This window comes from Heptranchias perlo, chromosome 35, assembly GCF_035084215.1.
Source record: "Heptranchias perlo isolate sHepPer1 chromosome 35, sHepPer1.hap1, whole genome shotgun sequence".
Taxonomy (NCBI): Eukaryota; Metazoa; Chordata; class Chondrichthyes; order Hexanchiformes; family Hexanchidae; genus Heptranchias; species Heptranchias perlo.
In genome coordinates, this window is record NC_090359.1 from 6077658 (window position 1) to 6091291 (window position 13634).

The following is a 13634-nucleotide window of genomic DNA, read 5'->3' on the forward strand; positions in this document are numbered from 1 at the left end:
ATGCCTTTCCAAGCAAGTAATTACTTGGAGTGTCCATGTCCACTCTCGAATATTAAATCTTCCCAGGACACCAACCCCTCCTTGTATGTGGACTTCCAAAAGGCATTTGATAAAGTGACAAATAATAGATTTGTCAGAAAAATTGAAGCCCATGGGATAAAAGGGGCAGTGGCAGCATGGTTACAAAATTGGCTAAGAGACAGGAAACAGAGAGTAGTGGTGATCGGTTGTTTTTCGAACTGGAGGGAGGTGTACAGTGGTGTTCCCCAGGGGTCGGTGCTGGGAGCACTGCTTTTCTTTACATATATTAATAACTTGGATTTGCATGTACAGGGCACAATTTCAAAATTTGCAGATGACACAAAACTTGGAAGTGTAGTGAACAGTGAGGAGGATAGTGATAGACTTCAAGAGGATAGAGACAGGCTGGTGGAATGGGCTGACACATGGCAGATGAAATTTAACATAGTGAAGTGCGAAGTGATACATTTTGGCAGAAAGAACGAGGAGAGGCAATATAAACTAAATGGTACAATTCTAAAGGGGGTGCAGAAACAGAGAGATCTGGGGGAGTATGTACACAAATCTTTAAAGGTGGCAGGACAGGTTGAGAATGCAGTTAAAAAGGGCACAGAGTACAAAATCATTGAAGTTATGATGAACCTTTATAAAATGCTGGTTCGCCCACAACTGGAGTATTGTGTCCAATTCTGGGCACCGCACTTTAGGAAGGATGTGAAGGCATTGGAGAAGGTGCCAGAAAAAAATTCCTAGAATGGTTCCAGGGATGAGGGACTTCAGTCACATGGTTAGACTGGAGAAGCTGGGGTTGTTCTCCTTAGAGCAGAGAAGGTTGAGAGAAGATTTGATAGAAGTGTTCAAAATCATGAAGGGTTTAGATAAAGTAAATAAATAGAAACTGTTCCCATTGGTGGAAGGGTCGCGAACCAGAGGACACAGATTTAAGGTGATTGGCAAAAGAATTGGAAGCAGATTGAATCGTTCAAAAAGGAATTGGATAAATACTTGAAGGGAAAAAATTTGCAGGACTACGGGGAAAAGGCGGGGGATTGGGACGAATTGGATTGCTGTGAGAAAGAGCCAGCACGGGCTCGATGGGCCGAATGGCCTCCTTCTTTGCTCTAAACCTTCTATGAAGCTATGATTCTATGTACAGCTGCATCAGAAGGCAACAGAGTGTCGCACTGCTGTGTGCACATTGACTGCTGTAGTACCCTACATTACAACTATTGAGAGGTTGTGAGACACTCTTTTCAAGTGAAGGTTCATTCTTTCATGTCTAATTACCCAAATTACCATCCACAACTCTGCTGCCCGTATCCTAACTTCCAACCCTTTCACCCATCACCCCCTGTGCTCGCTGAGCTACATTGGCTCCTGGTCTGGTAACGCCTCAATTTAAAATTCTCATCCTTGTTTCCAAATCTCTCCATGGCCTCGCCACTCCCTATCTCTGTAACCTCCTCCAGCCCTACAACCCTCGGAGATCTCTGCGCTCCTCCAATTCTGGCCTCTTGTGCATCCCCGATTTTAATCGCTCCACCTATAGTGGCCCTGCCTTCTGCTGCCCAGGCCCTAAGCTCTGGAATTCTCTCCCTAAACCTCTCCATCTCTCCACCTCTCTCTCCTCCTTTAAGTCGCTGCTTAAAATCTATCTCTTTGACCGAGCTTTTGGTCACCTGTCCGAATATCTCCTTATCTGGCTTTGGTGTCAAATATTGTTTGATAATCGCTCCTGTGAATTGCTATGGTCTTCGAGAGGGTGCAGAAGAGATTTACTAGAATGATTCCAGGGATGAGGGACTTTAGTTATGTGGATAGACTGGAGAAGCTAGGTTTGTTCTCCTTCGAACAGAGACGGTTGAGAGGTGATGTGATCGAGGTATTCAAAATCATGAAGGGTATAGGAACATAGGAACAGGAGTAGGCCATTCAGCCCCTCGTGCCTGCTCCGTATTTGATAAGATCATGGCTGATCTGTGATCTAACTCCATATACCTGCCTTTGGCCCATATCCCTTAATACCTTTGGTTGCCAAAAAGCTATCTATCTCAGATTTAAATTTAGCGATTGAGCTAGTATCAATTGCCGTTTGCGGAAGAGAGTTCCAAACTACTACCACTCTATAGACAGAGTCCATAGAGAGAAACTGCTCCCATTGGCAGAAGGGTCAAGAAGCAGAGGACATAGACTTAAGGTGATTGGCAAAAGAACCAAAGGAGACATGAGGAAAAACTTTTTTACACAGCGAGAGGTTAGGATCTGGAATGCACTGCCTGAGGGGATGGTGGAGGCAGATTCAATCATGGCCTTCAAAAGGGAACTGGATAAGTACTTTAAAGATAAAGTATTGCAGGGCTACGGGGATAGTGCTGGGGAGTGGGACTAACTGGATTGCTCTTGCATCGAGCCGGCACGGACTCAATGGGCTGAATGGCCTCCTTCAGTGCTGTAACCTTTTATGATTCTATGGGAAGTTTTATTGCATTAAAGGCGCTATATAAATGCAAGTTGTTGTTGCTATTAAGTGGGGGATTAGAGTCACATGTGGGCCCAGGCTGGGTACAGGTGTAAGGTTTCCTTCCCTGAAGGACATTGGCGATCCTCTTGACATCGTCAATGGTCACCTTTTTCCCTGCTGCCAGCGCAAAAATGAACGGATTTATTAACTTCACAACTTGTCACAGTGAGATTTGAACACTCGACCACCGAACCCTCTGTCAGTGTTGGAACTCAGCAATTCTCCAGCTCCCGTATCGCCCACTGTTTCCACTCCTCTCCCCTCTCTTTGTTGGAGGTGGTCTGTGAACCTGTGGGGTTTGATGTCAGTAACATAAGGCAGTGCTAAGGGAGTCCAGATTCTGGCCTGCTGCACTCAATCCTTCCACCTCCATACTCACAATGTGATGTTGCAGTCAGACTGTTGCCTGATTTCAGATCAAGTTAACAATGTTCGTGTAGATTCATTAAATTTGAACAAAGTCCACAGTGGTGAAACAAAATTGAAAATAGAAAAGTGGAGGAAGTATTACAGAGAGATTACAGGAATCTGCTCAATTGAGAAGATTTCGCAACAGGAAGATTATTTATACCAACTCCCATAAGAGAGAGAGGCAGAGAGAGAGAGAGAGAGGCAGCGAGAGAGAGGCAGAATCAGAGAGACAGAGACAGAGAGAGAGCGACAGAGAGAGAGGCAGACAGAGAGACAGAGACAGAATCACAGAGAGAGAGGGAAGGAGAGAGAGAGGGAGAGGTAGAGAGAGAGAGACAGAGAGAGGGAGACAGAATCAGAGAGACAGAGAGAGGGAAAGCGAGGCAGAGAGAGAGAGAGAGGCAGAGAGAGAGAGGCAGAGAGAGAGAGAGAGGCAGAGAGAATCAGAGAGTCAGAGACAGAGAGAGCCAGGGAGAGAGAGTGACTGAGAGAGAGGCAGACAGAGAGAGAGACAGAATCACAGAGACAGAGAGAGAGGGAGAGAGGCAGAGAGAGGCAGACAGAGAATCAGGGAGAGAGGCAGTGAAAGAGTCAGGGGGAGAGAGCGATAGAGAGAGAGAGGCAGACAGAGAGAGAGAGACACAGAGGGAGAGAATAGAGAGACAGATAGAGAGGGAGAGAGGGAGACAGAGAGAATCAGAGAAAGAGACAGACAGACAGAGACAGAGAGAGGCAGGGAGAGGGAGAGAGAGAGAATCAGAGACAGAGAGAGAGGGAGAGAGATAGAGAGAAAGAGACAGAGGAACACTCACTGGAATGAGACAGACAGACAGACACAGCAGACATTAAAAATTCCACAGACAATCTGAGCGAGTGAGCAGCATCAAAAGACTAAATTGAAGTCCCAGGATTCCGGTGAGTAAAACTAGTTCTGTTTCTCAGATGTCGAACATCACTAACAATAACTTACGTGGTCATTTATCGCATTGCTGTTTGTGGGATCTTGCTTTGCTCAAATTCGCTGCAGCATTTCCCACATTATTTTACTGAGTACCAGGATGGTACGCAGTAAAATAATGGGACTCAAAGCGGATAAATCCCCTGGACCTGATGGCTTACATCCTAGGGTCTTGAGGGAAGTGGCAGTAGGGATTGTGGATGCTTTGGTGATAGTTTTCCAACATTCTCTGGACTCGGCAAAGGTCCCGGCAGATTGGAAAACTGCTAATGTGACACCGTTATTTAAAAAGGGTAGTAGGCAGATGGCTGGAAATTATAGGCCAGTTAGCCTAACATCTGTGGTGGGTAAAATTTTGGAATCTATTATTAAGGAGACAGTAACGGAACATTTGGATAAACATAATTTAATAGGACTAAGTCAGCATGGCTTTATGAAGGGGAAGTCATGTCTGACAAATTTGCTTGAGTTCTTTGAGGATATAAGTACAGGGTGGATAAAGGGGAACCAGTGGACGTAGTGTATTTAGACTTCCAGAAGGCATTCGACAAGGTGCCACATAAAAGATTATTGCTTAAGATAAAAAATCACAGGATTGGGGGTGATATTCTGGCATGGGTGGAGGATTGGTTATCTAACAGGAAGCAGAGAGTTGGGATAAATGGTTCATTCTCGGACTGGCAACCAGTAGCCAGTGGTGTTAAACAGGGGTCGGTGCTGGGTCCCCAACTCTTCACGATCTATATTAACGATTTGGAGGAGGGGACCGAGTGTAACATATCAATGTTTGCAGATGATACAAAGATGGGAGGGAAAGTAGAGAGTGAGGAGGACATAAAAAACCTACAAGGGGTTATAGACAGGCTGGGTGAGTGGGCGGAGATTTGGCAGATGCAATATAATATTGGAAAATATGAGGTTATGCACTTTGGCAAGAAAAATCAGAGAGCAAGTTATTATCTTAATGGCGAGAAGCTTGAAAGTACTGCAGTACAAAGGGATCTGGGGGTCCTAGTGCAAGAAAATCAAAAGGTTAGTATGCAGGTGCAGCAGGTGATCAAGAAAGCCAACGGAATGTTGGCTTTTATTGCTAGGGGGATAGAATATAAAAACAGGGAGGTATTGCTGCAGTTATATAAGGTATTGGTGAGACCGCACCTGGAATACTGCATACAGTTTTGGTGTCCACACTTAAGAAAAGACATACATGCTCTCGAGGCAGTACAAAGAAGGTTCACTTGGTTAATCCCGGGGATGAGGGGGCGGACATATGAGGAGAGGTTGAGTAGATTGGGACTCTACTCATTGGAGTTCAGAAGAATGAGAGGAGATCTTATTGAAACATCTAAGATTGTGAAGGGGCTTGATCGGGTGGATGCGGTAAGGATGTTCCCAAAGATGGGTGAAACTAGAACTAGGGGGCATAATCTTAGAATAAGGGGCTGCTCTTTCAAAACTAAGATGAGGAGAAACTTCTTCACTCAGAGGGTGGTAAGTCTGTGGAATTTGCTGCCCCAGGAAGCTGTGGAAGCTACATCATTAGATAAATTTAAAACAGAAATAGACAGTTTCCTAGAAGTAAATGGAATTAGGGGTTATGGGGAGCGGGCAGGAAATTGGACATGAAGCTGAGTTCGGATCGGTCAATGCCCTGTGGGTGGCGGAGAGGGCCCAGGGGCTGAGTGGCCGGGTCCTGCTCCGACTTCGTGTGTTCTTGAGATTTGTGGTTGGGATCAGATCAGCCATGATCTTATTGAATGGCGGAGCAGGCTCGAGGGGCCGATTGGCCTACCCCTGCTCCTATTTCTTATGTTCTTATGTTCTTATTACAACCATCACTGAATTTCAAAAGTACTTCATTCGCTGTGGGACAGCCCGAGTTTGTGAAAAGTGCTCTCGGAATGCAAGTTTTCTCATTCTGAACTGCAAAGGTCCATTATATTTATTTCCTCATTGGGGAGCTGGTCATTAAAAGAAAGTTCAAGAGGAGACGACATGTTAACCAAAGCTGTGTGCTGAGCATAAGTCCGAAACTGCAGCAAAACGATATCTCAATTTATGGTTCAATACAATGATTTAACAATAATTTCCAGTAATTATGTAATGAATCATTACTGATTTGTGCACATTCTCACAGCAGAGTGAATTCCTCTTTCTATCGTTTCAATTCAATTGAGGGGCTTGCTAGATCACTTCAGAAGGCAGTTAAGAATCAACCGGGACTGGAGTCACATATAGGCCAGACCGGGTAAGGATGACAGGTCTCCTTCCCTAAAGGATATTGGTGAACCAGTTGAGTTTTTAAGACAATCCGACAGCTTCATGGTCACTTTTTATTTCCAGATTTTTTAATTGAATTCAAACGAACATACGAATTAAGAGAAGGAGTAGGCCATTCGGCCCCTCGAGTCTGCTCTGCCATTTGATAAGATCATGGCTGATCTGATTGTGAACTCGACCCTACTTTCCCGTCTAGCTACTATAACCGTTGACTCCCTTGTTAATCAGGAATCTATCTAACTCATCCTTAAAAATATTCACTGACCCTGCCTCCACCGCTCTCTGGGGAAGGGAGTTCCACAGACTCACCACCCTCTGAGAGAAAAAAATTCTCCTCATCTCCGTCTTAAATGGGAGATCCCTTATTTTTAATCTGTGGCCCCTAGTTATAGTCTCTCCCACAAGGGGAAACATCCCGTCAGCATCTACCCCTTCAAGTCCCCTCAGGATCTTATATGTTTCAATAAGATCACCTCTCATTCTTCTAAACTCCAGTGTATGCAGGCCCAACTTGTCCAACCTTTCCTCATAAGATAACCCCCTCATCCCAGGAATCAGTCGAGTGAACCTTCTCTGAACCGCCTCCAAAGCAATTATGTCCTTTCTGAAATAAGGAGACCAAAACTGCACACAGTATTGTAGATGTGGTCTCACCAATGCCCTGTACAACTGTAGCAAAACATCACTATTTTTATATTCCATTCCCCTTGCAATAAATGACAACATTCTTTTTGCCATTCAAATTCTCAAAATGCTGTGGTGGGATTTTGAACTGAAATTTCTCTGGGATACTATTCCAGCATCAGAATCACTACACTATTGTATCCTGTTTGGTCAGAATTAACTGCCTGAAGCCCTCCCACAGGCACCAACAACTGATCTTTAGTCCTCACACTAACGCATTTAGAAAGAACCTGCATTTATATAGCGCCTTTCACAGCCAATTAAGTATTTTTGAACTGCAGTCACTGTTTTAATATACGACACGCTACAACCAATTTGCGCACAGCAAGCTACCACATGCAGCAATGCGTTAATTACCAGATCATCTGTTTTCGTGATGTTTGTTGAGGGATAATTATTGGCCAGGGCACCAGAGAGAACTGCCCCTGCTCTTCTTCAAAATAACATCATGGGATCTTTTACACCCATCTTAGATCACCGATGGAGCCTCAGTTTAATGTCTCATCTCGTCCTGTGCACAGATTGTCCATCCCCCATTTTAATCGCTCCACCACAGGCGGCCGTGCCTTCAGCTGCATAGGCCCTAAGCTCTGGAATTCCCTCCCTAAACCTTTCTGCCTCTCTACCTCTCTCTCCTCCTTTAAGGCGCTCCTTAAAACCTACCTCTTTGACCGAACTTTTGGTCTCCTGTCCTAATTATCTCCTTATGTGGCCCGGTGTCAATATTCGTCTGATTACTCGCCTGTGAAGCGCCTTGGGACATTTCACTGCATTAAAAGCGTCAAGTCTGGACTTGAACAGAGGAGATTGTGGGATGCTTCGATCAAGGTGATAATTTAAAATTATGATGGGCCTGGACAGAATAGATAAAAGCAGACTGTTTATAGTGATTGAGCGATTTAAAATGAAGGGAACACAGATCGAAGATTGAATGTAAGAGATTTAGAACAGAGAGGAGGATAAACTTCTTTGCACAGAGGACTGTGAAGCTGAGGCACAACCCGAGTTAATCTTTGAAGCAGAGACTACGTCAACATTTCGATAGGTAGTGAATTAAAGAGCGATGAAGGGATTTGAGAACAGGGCGGGATCATATTACTGCTTGTGTGGAGGATAAACCTCAGATCTACTTCATGATTCCGGAATGTTCCTTTTCTGCTTCAAGCCTCCCTTCCCTGCAGGTATTTTATTTTGCCCTTGGGCCTATTCCTTGCAATGTTTGTTTAATGCCTTTCCACTCCCTCACTGACCTTTGACCTCACCTCATGCGGTCCCATGAAGCATTTTGCAGAGCATTGGACCTCACACGCTGACTAAAAGCGAAAGACAGGAAATTCAGAGCACAGAAACAGGCCATTCGGCCCAACAGGTCCGTGCTGGTGTTTATGTTTCTCATGAGCCTCCTCCCACCACTCTTCATCTAACCCGATCAGCATATCCCTCTATTCCTGTCTCCCTCCTGTGTTCATCTAACTTGCCCTTAAATACATCTGTGGTATTCGCCTCTACTCCTTGTGGTAACGAGTTCCACATTCTTACCACTCTCCGGGTAAAGAAGTTTCTCCTGAATTCCCGATTGGATTTACTAGTGACGATCTGATACTGGGAATCTGAGATAAAATCAGAAAACGTTGGAAGCTCTCAATGGATGAGGCAGAGAGAAGGAAAAAGATAAGCTTTCATTAAAAGCTCGGTCAGTCAGTCAGTTCTGACAGAGGGCCGATAACTAAACGTTAACTCTCTCCCGAGATATAAGACTGCTCCGCTGAGTGTTTCAACTACTTTGTGTTAGGGTGAGAGGGCCCTGTGCCTGCTGACAGCGGTGCCTGGTGTGAAATGATTTATGGACCATCTCAACCCAAGTCCTAGTCAGCGGGGAAAGTAGAACAACACTGCTTTTCTTAAATTAATTCTCGGGATTTGGGCGTCGCTGGCAAGGCCGGAATTTATTGCCCGTCCCTGGTTGTCCTGAGAAGGTGGTGGGGGACCTTCTCCTGGAATGGTTTGAGACAACAGAGTGACTTGTTAGGTCACTTCAGAGGGCAGTTAAGGGTCAACTACATCGGGGTGGGACTGGAGTCACATGTAGGCCCAGACAGCGTAAGGACGGCATGAAGTGTCAGCCTAGATTATGTGTGGAAATCTCTGGAGTGAGGCTCAAACACATGACCTTCTGACTCAAAGGCAGGTATGCTACCAGTGAGACATGACTGAGACTGTCAGTACAGCAACTTTAATGTAGTAAATCATCCCAAGGTGCTTCACAGGAGGGTAAATTAAGGGAAAATTTGACACCGAAACAAAGAGCGAGATGTTCGGACAGGTGACCAAAAGTTCAGTCAGAGATAGATTTTCATGGAATCATACAGCACAGAAGGAGGCCATTCAGGCCTTCATGCCTGTGCCGGCTCTCTGAACGAAATACCAATTAGACCACCTTCTCCTGCATTTCAAGATTCTTAAAGGAGGAGAGGGATGGGGAGAGGTTTAAGGAGGGAATTCCACGGCTTAGGGCCTAGGCAGCAGAATGCACGGCCGCCAATGGTGCGGCGATGCTAATCGTAGATCCGCAAAAGGCCAGGACTGAGATACGTTCTATCAGTGCAAATTTTTGTTATTGTAGTTTACCAACGGCAGTGTTTAAAGGGGACTGTTTCCAACTTCAGAATGAGGACAGTTCTCCTGATACATAGACCCTAAAATACAGAGTGGGATACAAACAGAGCGAGACTCAATAATCAAACAGCACGGGGAAAAGTGTCGGCAAAGGAACTCCCAAACAGTCTCACCCCGCTGCCATCGTTTTGTCCAATTTCAGATTCTATGAAGGATGGGTGACCCGACAGTATTCACACCTGAAGCTGACTCCACTTTTACAGAGAAGACCTGGTCCTCGGGAGAGACTTCATATCCGTGGGTCCAAGTGAATATCGATTCCACAGGCAGCGCCAATCTCACAAACAACACCCGCGACTGCGAGGTCAGCGCCAATTTCCAGTACCTCATGTTCCCCATCGTTTACAGCGCTGTGTTTATCTTTGGCGCAGTGTCGAACTGCTGTGCCCTGTGGTACCTCTTCAGGAAGAAGGGCGCCTTCTCGCCCTCCGACGTGTTCATGGTCAACTTGGCCGTGATAGACCTCATCTTTGCTGCAACCCTTCCCTTCAAAGTTGTCTACCACTCCTTGGGGAACGACTGGATCTTCGGCGAGCTGGCATGTAAAATCACCGGCTCCCTCTTCTTTGCCAACATGTACGGCAGCACTTTGTTCCTCACTTGCATCTGCCTGCATCGCTACATCGCTGTGGTCCATCCCATCAGATCTCTGCAGCTCCGCAGGCCCCGCTATCGGGTGGTCGCCTGCTGCCTCATCTGGCTGATCCTGGCCGCCAACCTCCTCTACTTGACCCTCCGAGGACCGCTGACCAACAGCTTCCCCAACGGAAAGACGGCCTGCCTGGAGAACTTCTCGTCGGGTTCCTGGAGCAGGCGCATCTCTGGGATCAGCATCGCGGCCGCGATCATCGGCTTCTTCATCCCGCTGGTGCTTATCCTGGTCTGCTACCCGCTTATCGCCAGGAAGCTGCTGGAACCCACCGCCGGCAAAAACACCGTGCACGCGGTGAAGAGGAAAGCTCTCCGCACCGTGCTCCTGGTGCTGATGGTCTTCCTCATCTGCTTCGTCCCCTATCATCTCAACCAACTCATCCACACCCTCAGGCGCATCCAGCTGCTGTCCAGCTGCCGGCTCATCCAGTTCACCTACTCCGCCCGACGGGTCACCATGGCACTGACCAGCCTCAACAGCTGCCTGGACCCTCTGATCTACTCCTTCGCGGGCGACATCTTCAGGTGGAGAAGGTTCTGCTGTCGGGAGGAGGCTCTGAGTAACATCAGCCTTCGAATGAAAGGCACGTCGGAGAGGAAGACTAGAGTGACTGGCTACTGAGATCCCAGGGCTGGGATTTTCCGATCACTGTGATCCCAGGGCTGGGAATTTCTGATCACTGGGATCCCAGGACTGGGAGTTTCTGATCACTGAGATCCCAGGGCTGGGAGTTTCTGATCTCTGAGATCCCAGGGCTGGGAGTTTCCGATCACTGAGATCCCAGGGCTGCGAGTTTCTGATCACTGAGATCCCAGGGCTGGGAGTTTCTGATCTCTGAGATCCCAGGGCTGGGAGTTTCCGATCACTGAGATCCCAGGGCTGCGAGTTTCTGATCACTGAGATCCCAGGGCTGGGAGTTTCTGATCTCTGAGATCCCAGGGCTGGGAGTTTCTGATCACTGTGATTCCAGGGCTGGGAGTTTCTGATCACTGGGATCTCAGGACTGGGAGTTTCTGATCACTGAGATCCCAGGGCTGGGAGTTTCTGATCTCTGAGCTCCCAGGGCTGGGAGTTTCTGATCACTGAGATCCCAGGGCTGGGAGTTTCTGATCTCTGAGATCCCAGGGCTGGGAGTTTCTGATCTCTGAGATCCCAGGGCTGGGAGATTCTGATCTCTGAGCTCCCAGGACTGGTAGTTTCTGATCTCTGAGATCCCAGGGCTGGGAGTTTCTGATCTCTGAGATCCCAGGGCTGGGAGTTTCTGATTGGTGCCCAGGGCTGGGTGTTTCCGATTGGTGCCCAGGGCTGGGTGTTTCCGATTGGTGCCCAGGGCTGGGAGTTTCCGATTGGTGCCCAGGGCTGGAAGTTTCCGATTGGTGCCCAGGGCTTGCCCATGATGAAGGACATTTGATGCTGGGAGGGAATGACTCTGAGCGACCAATGGTATTGCAGCACCTCCACTGGTGGGAGACTGTAATTACAGCATGACCCAAAAAATACAGACACCTCCTCTCTCAGAGAGACACTCAAACACACACTCACACACTCTCCCACTCTTTCTTTCTCTTCCACACACACTTTCCAGGAGGGGTCATTCGAGTGTGATCAGGAGGAGGAGCCTTTCTCACCCCCAGTGACACTGGGCCTCATTGCCGTGCTCCCACTGTTGCCCCAACACATCAGCTCAGCTGCAGCAGGTCATCAATCTCTCACTGTACAGACTGACTGTACTGTTGATTATCAATCTCTCACTGTACAGACTGACTGTACTATGGATTATCAATCTCTCACTGTACAGACTGACTGTACTGTCGATTATCAATCTCTCACTGTACAGACTGACTGTACTGTTGATTATCAATCTCTCACTGTACAGACTGACTGTACTGTTGATTATTGATCTCTCACTGTACAGACTGACTGTACTGTTGATTATCAATCTCTCACTGTACAGACTGACTGTACTATGGATTATCAATCTCTCACTGTACAGACTGACTGTACTATGGATTATCAATCTCTCACTGTACAGACTGACTGTACTGTTGATTATTGATCTCTCACTGTACAGACTGACTGTACTGTTGATTATCGATCTCTCACCGTACAGACTGACTGTACTGTCGATTATCAATCTCTCACTGTACAGACTGACTGTACTGTCGATTATCAATCTCTCACTGTACAGACTGACTGTACTGTTGATTATCAATCTCTCACTGTACAGACTGACTGTACTGTTGATTATCGATCTCTCACTGTACAGACTGACTGTACTGTCGATTATCGATCTCTCACTGTACAGACTGACTGTACTGTTGATTATCGATCTCTCACTGTACAGACTGACTGTACTGTTGATTATTGATCTCTCACTGTACAGACTGACTGTACTGTCGATTATCAATCTCTCACTGTACAGACTGACTGTACTGTTGATTATCAATCTCTCACTGTACAGACTGACTGTACTGTTGATTATCAATCTCTCACTGTGCAGACTGACTGTACTGTTGATTATCAATCTCTCAATGTACAGACTGACTGTACTGTTGATTATCGATCTCTCACCGTACAGACTGACTGTGTGTTGGGAATTGCCGGATTCTCTTTCATGTTCTGATTGGCCTGTGGACAAAATGCTTTTGTTGTAAATAGTTGCAATAAAATAATCCAAAACTTCCAGCTGGTCTCCAATTAATGTCCTTTCAATCACTTTTAAACGTCTTTTCAATCTGTTCACCCTCCTCTCAGATCGACAGGGACCTCACCAGGTCAGACAGCGAGTGTTGGGTGGGTATTTGTGTGTTGAGAGCATCACCGTTTCGTTCACACCTGAACTCAGCTGATCTGTGTTAACACTGACAGACACTCACACACACACACACACACACCTGAACTCAGCTGATGTGTGTTAACACAGACAGACACTCACACACACGCCTGAACTCAGCTGATGTGTGTGTTAACACAGACAGACAGACATTTACACTCAGACACACACCAGAACTCAGCTGATGTGTGTTAACTCTGACAGACACTCACACGCACCCGAACTCAGCTGATGTGTGTGTTAACACAGACAGACAGACATTTACACTCAGACACACACCAGAACTCAGCTGATGTGTGTTAACTCTGACAGACACTCACACGCACCCGAACTCAGCTGATGTGCGTGTGCACGCACGCATACAGACAGACACACATATACAGTCATATCCATACACACACATATGCGTACTTATATACACATAAAAACACACAAAAACACACGCAAGCATTCAAACACACACAAACTCTCACTCACACGCAAACACTCATAAACAGACAGACATACACATACTCACACACACTCACACACATACACATATACATATACATACTCACACACACTCACACACACATACACATATACATACTCACACACA

The 13634-nt window shown here is 46.5% G+C and overlaps 1 protein-coding gene across 1 annotated transcript; it reads left to right on the plus strand.

Moving 5' to 3' along the window:
* Positions 1–6056: 6056 nt before the first annotated feature.
* Positions 6057–10824, plus strand: LOC137301997 (lysophosphatidic acid receptor 6-like). The gene is made up of 2 exons (XM_067971710.1): positions 6057–6159; positions 9694–10824. Exon 2 carries the CDS (start codon positions 9706–9708, stop codon positions 10822–10824), a length of 1119 nt encoding a protein of 372 aa, XP_067827811.1. The 5' UTR covers positions 6057–6159; positions 9694–9705.
* The last annotated feature ends 2810 nt before the right edge of the window (positions 10825–13634 follow it).

Bases quoted from the DNA above. Each gene is read 5' to 3' on its own strand.
- LOC137301997 (XM_067971710.1), top strand. From the start codon at position 9,706: ATGGGTGACCCGACAGTATTCACACCTGAAGCTGACTCCACTTTTACA.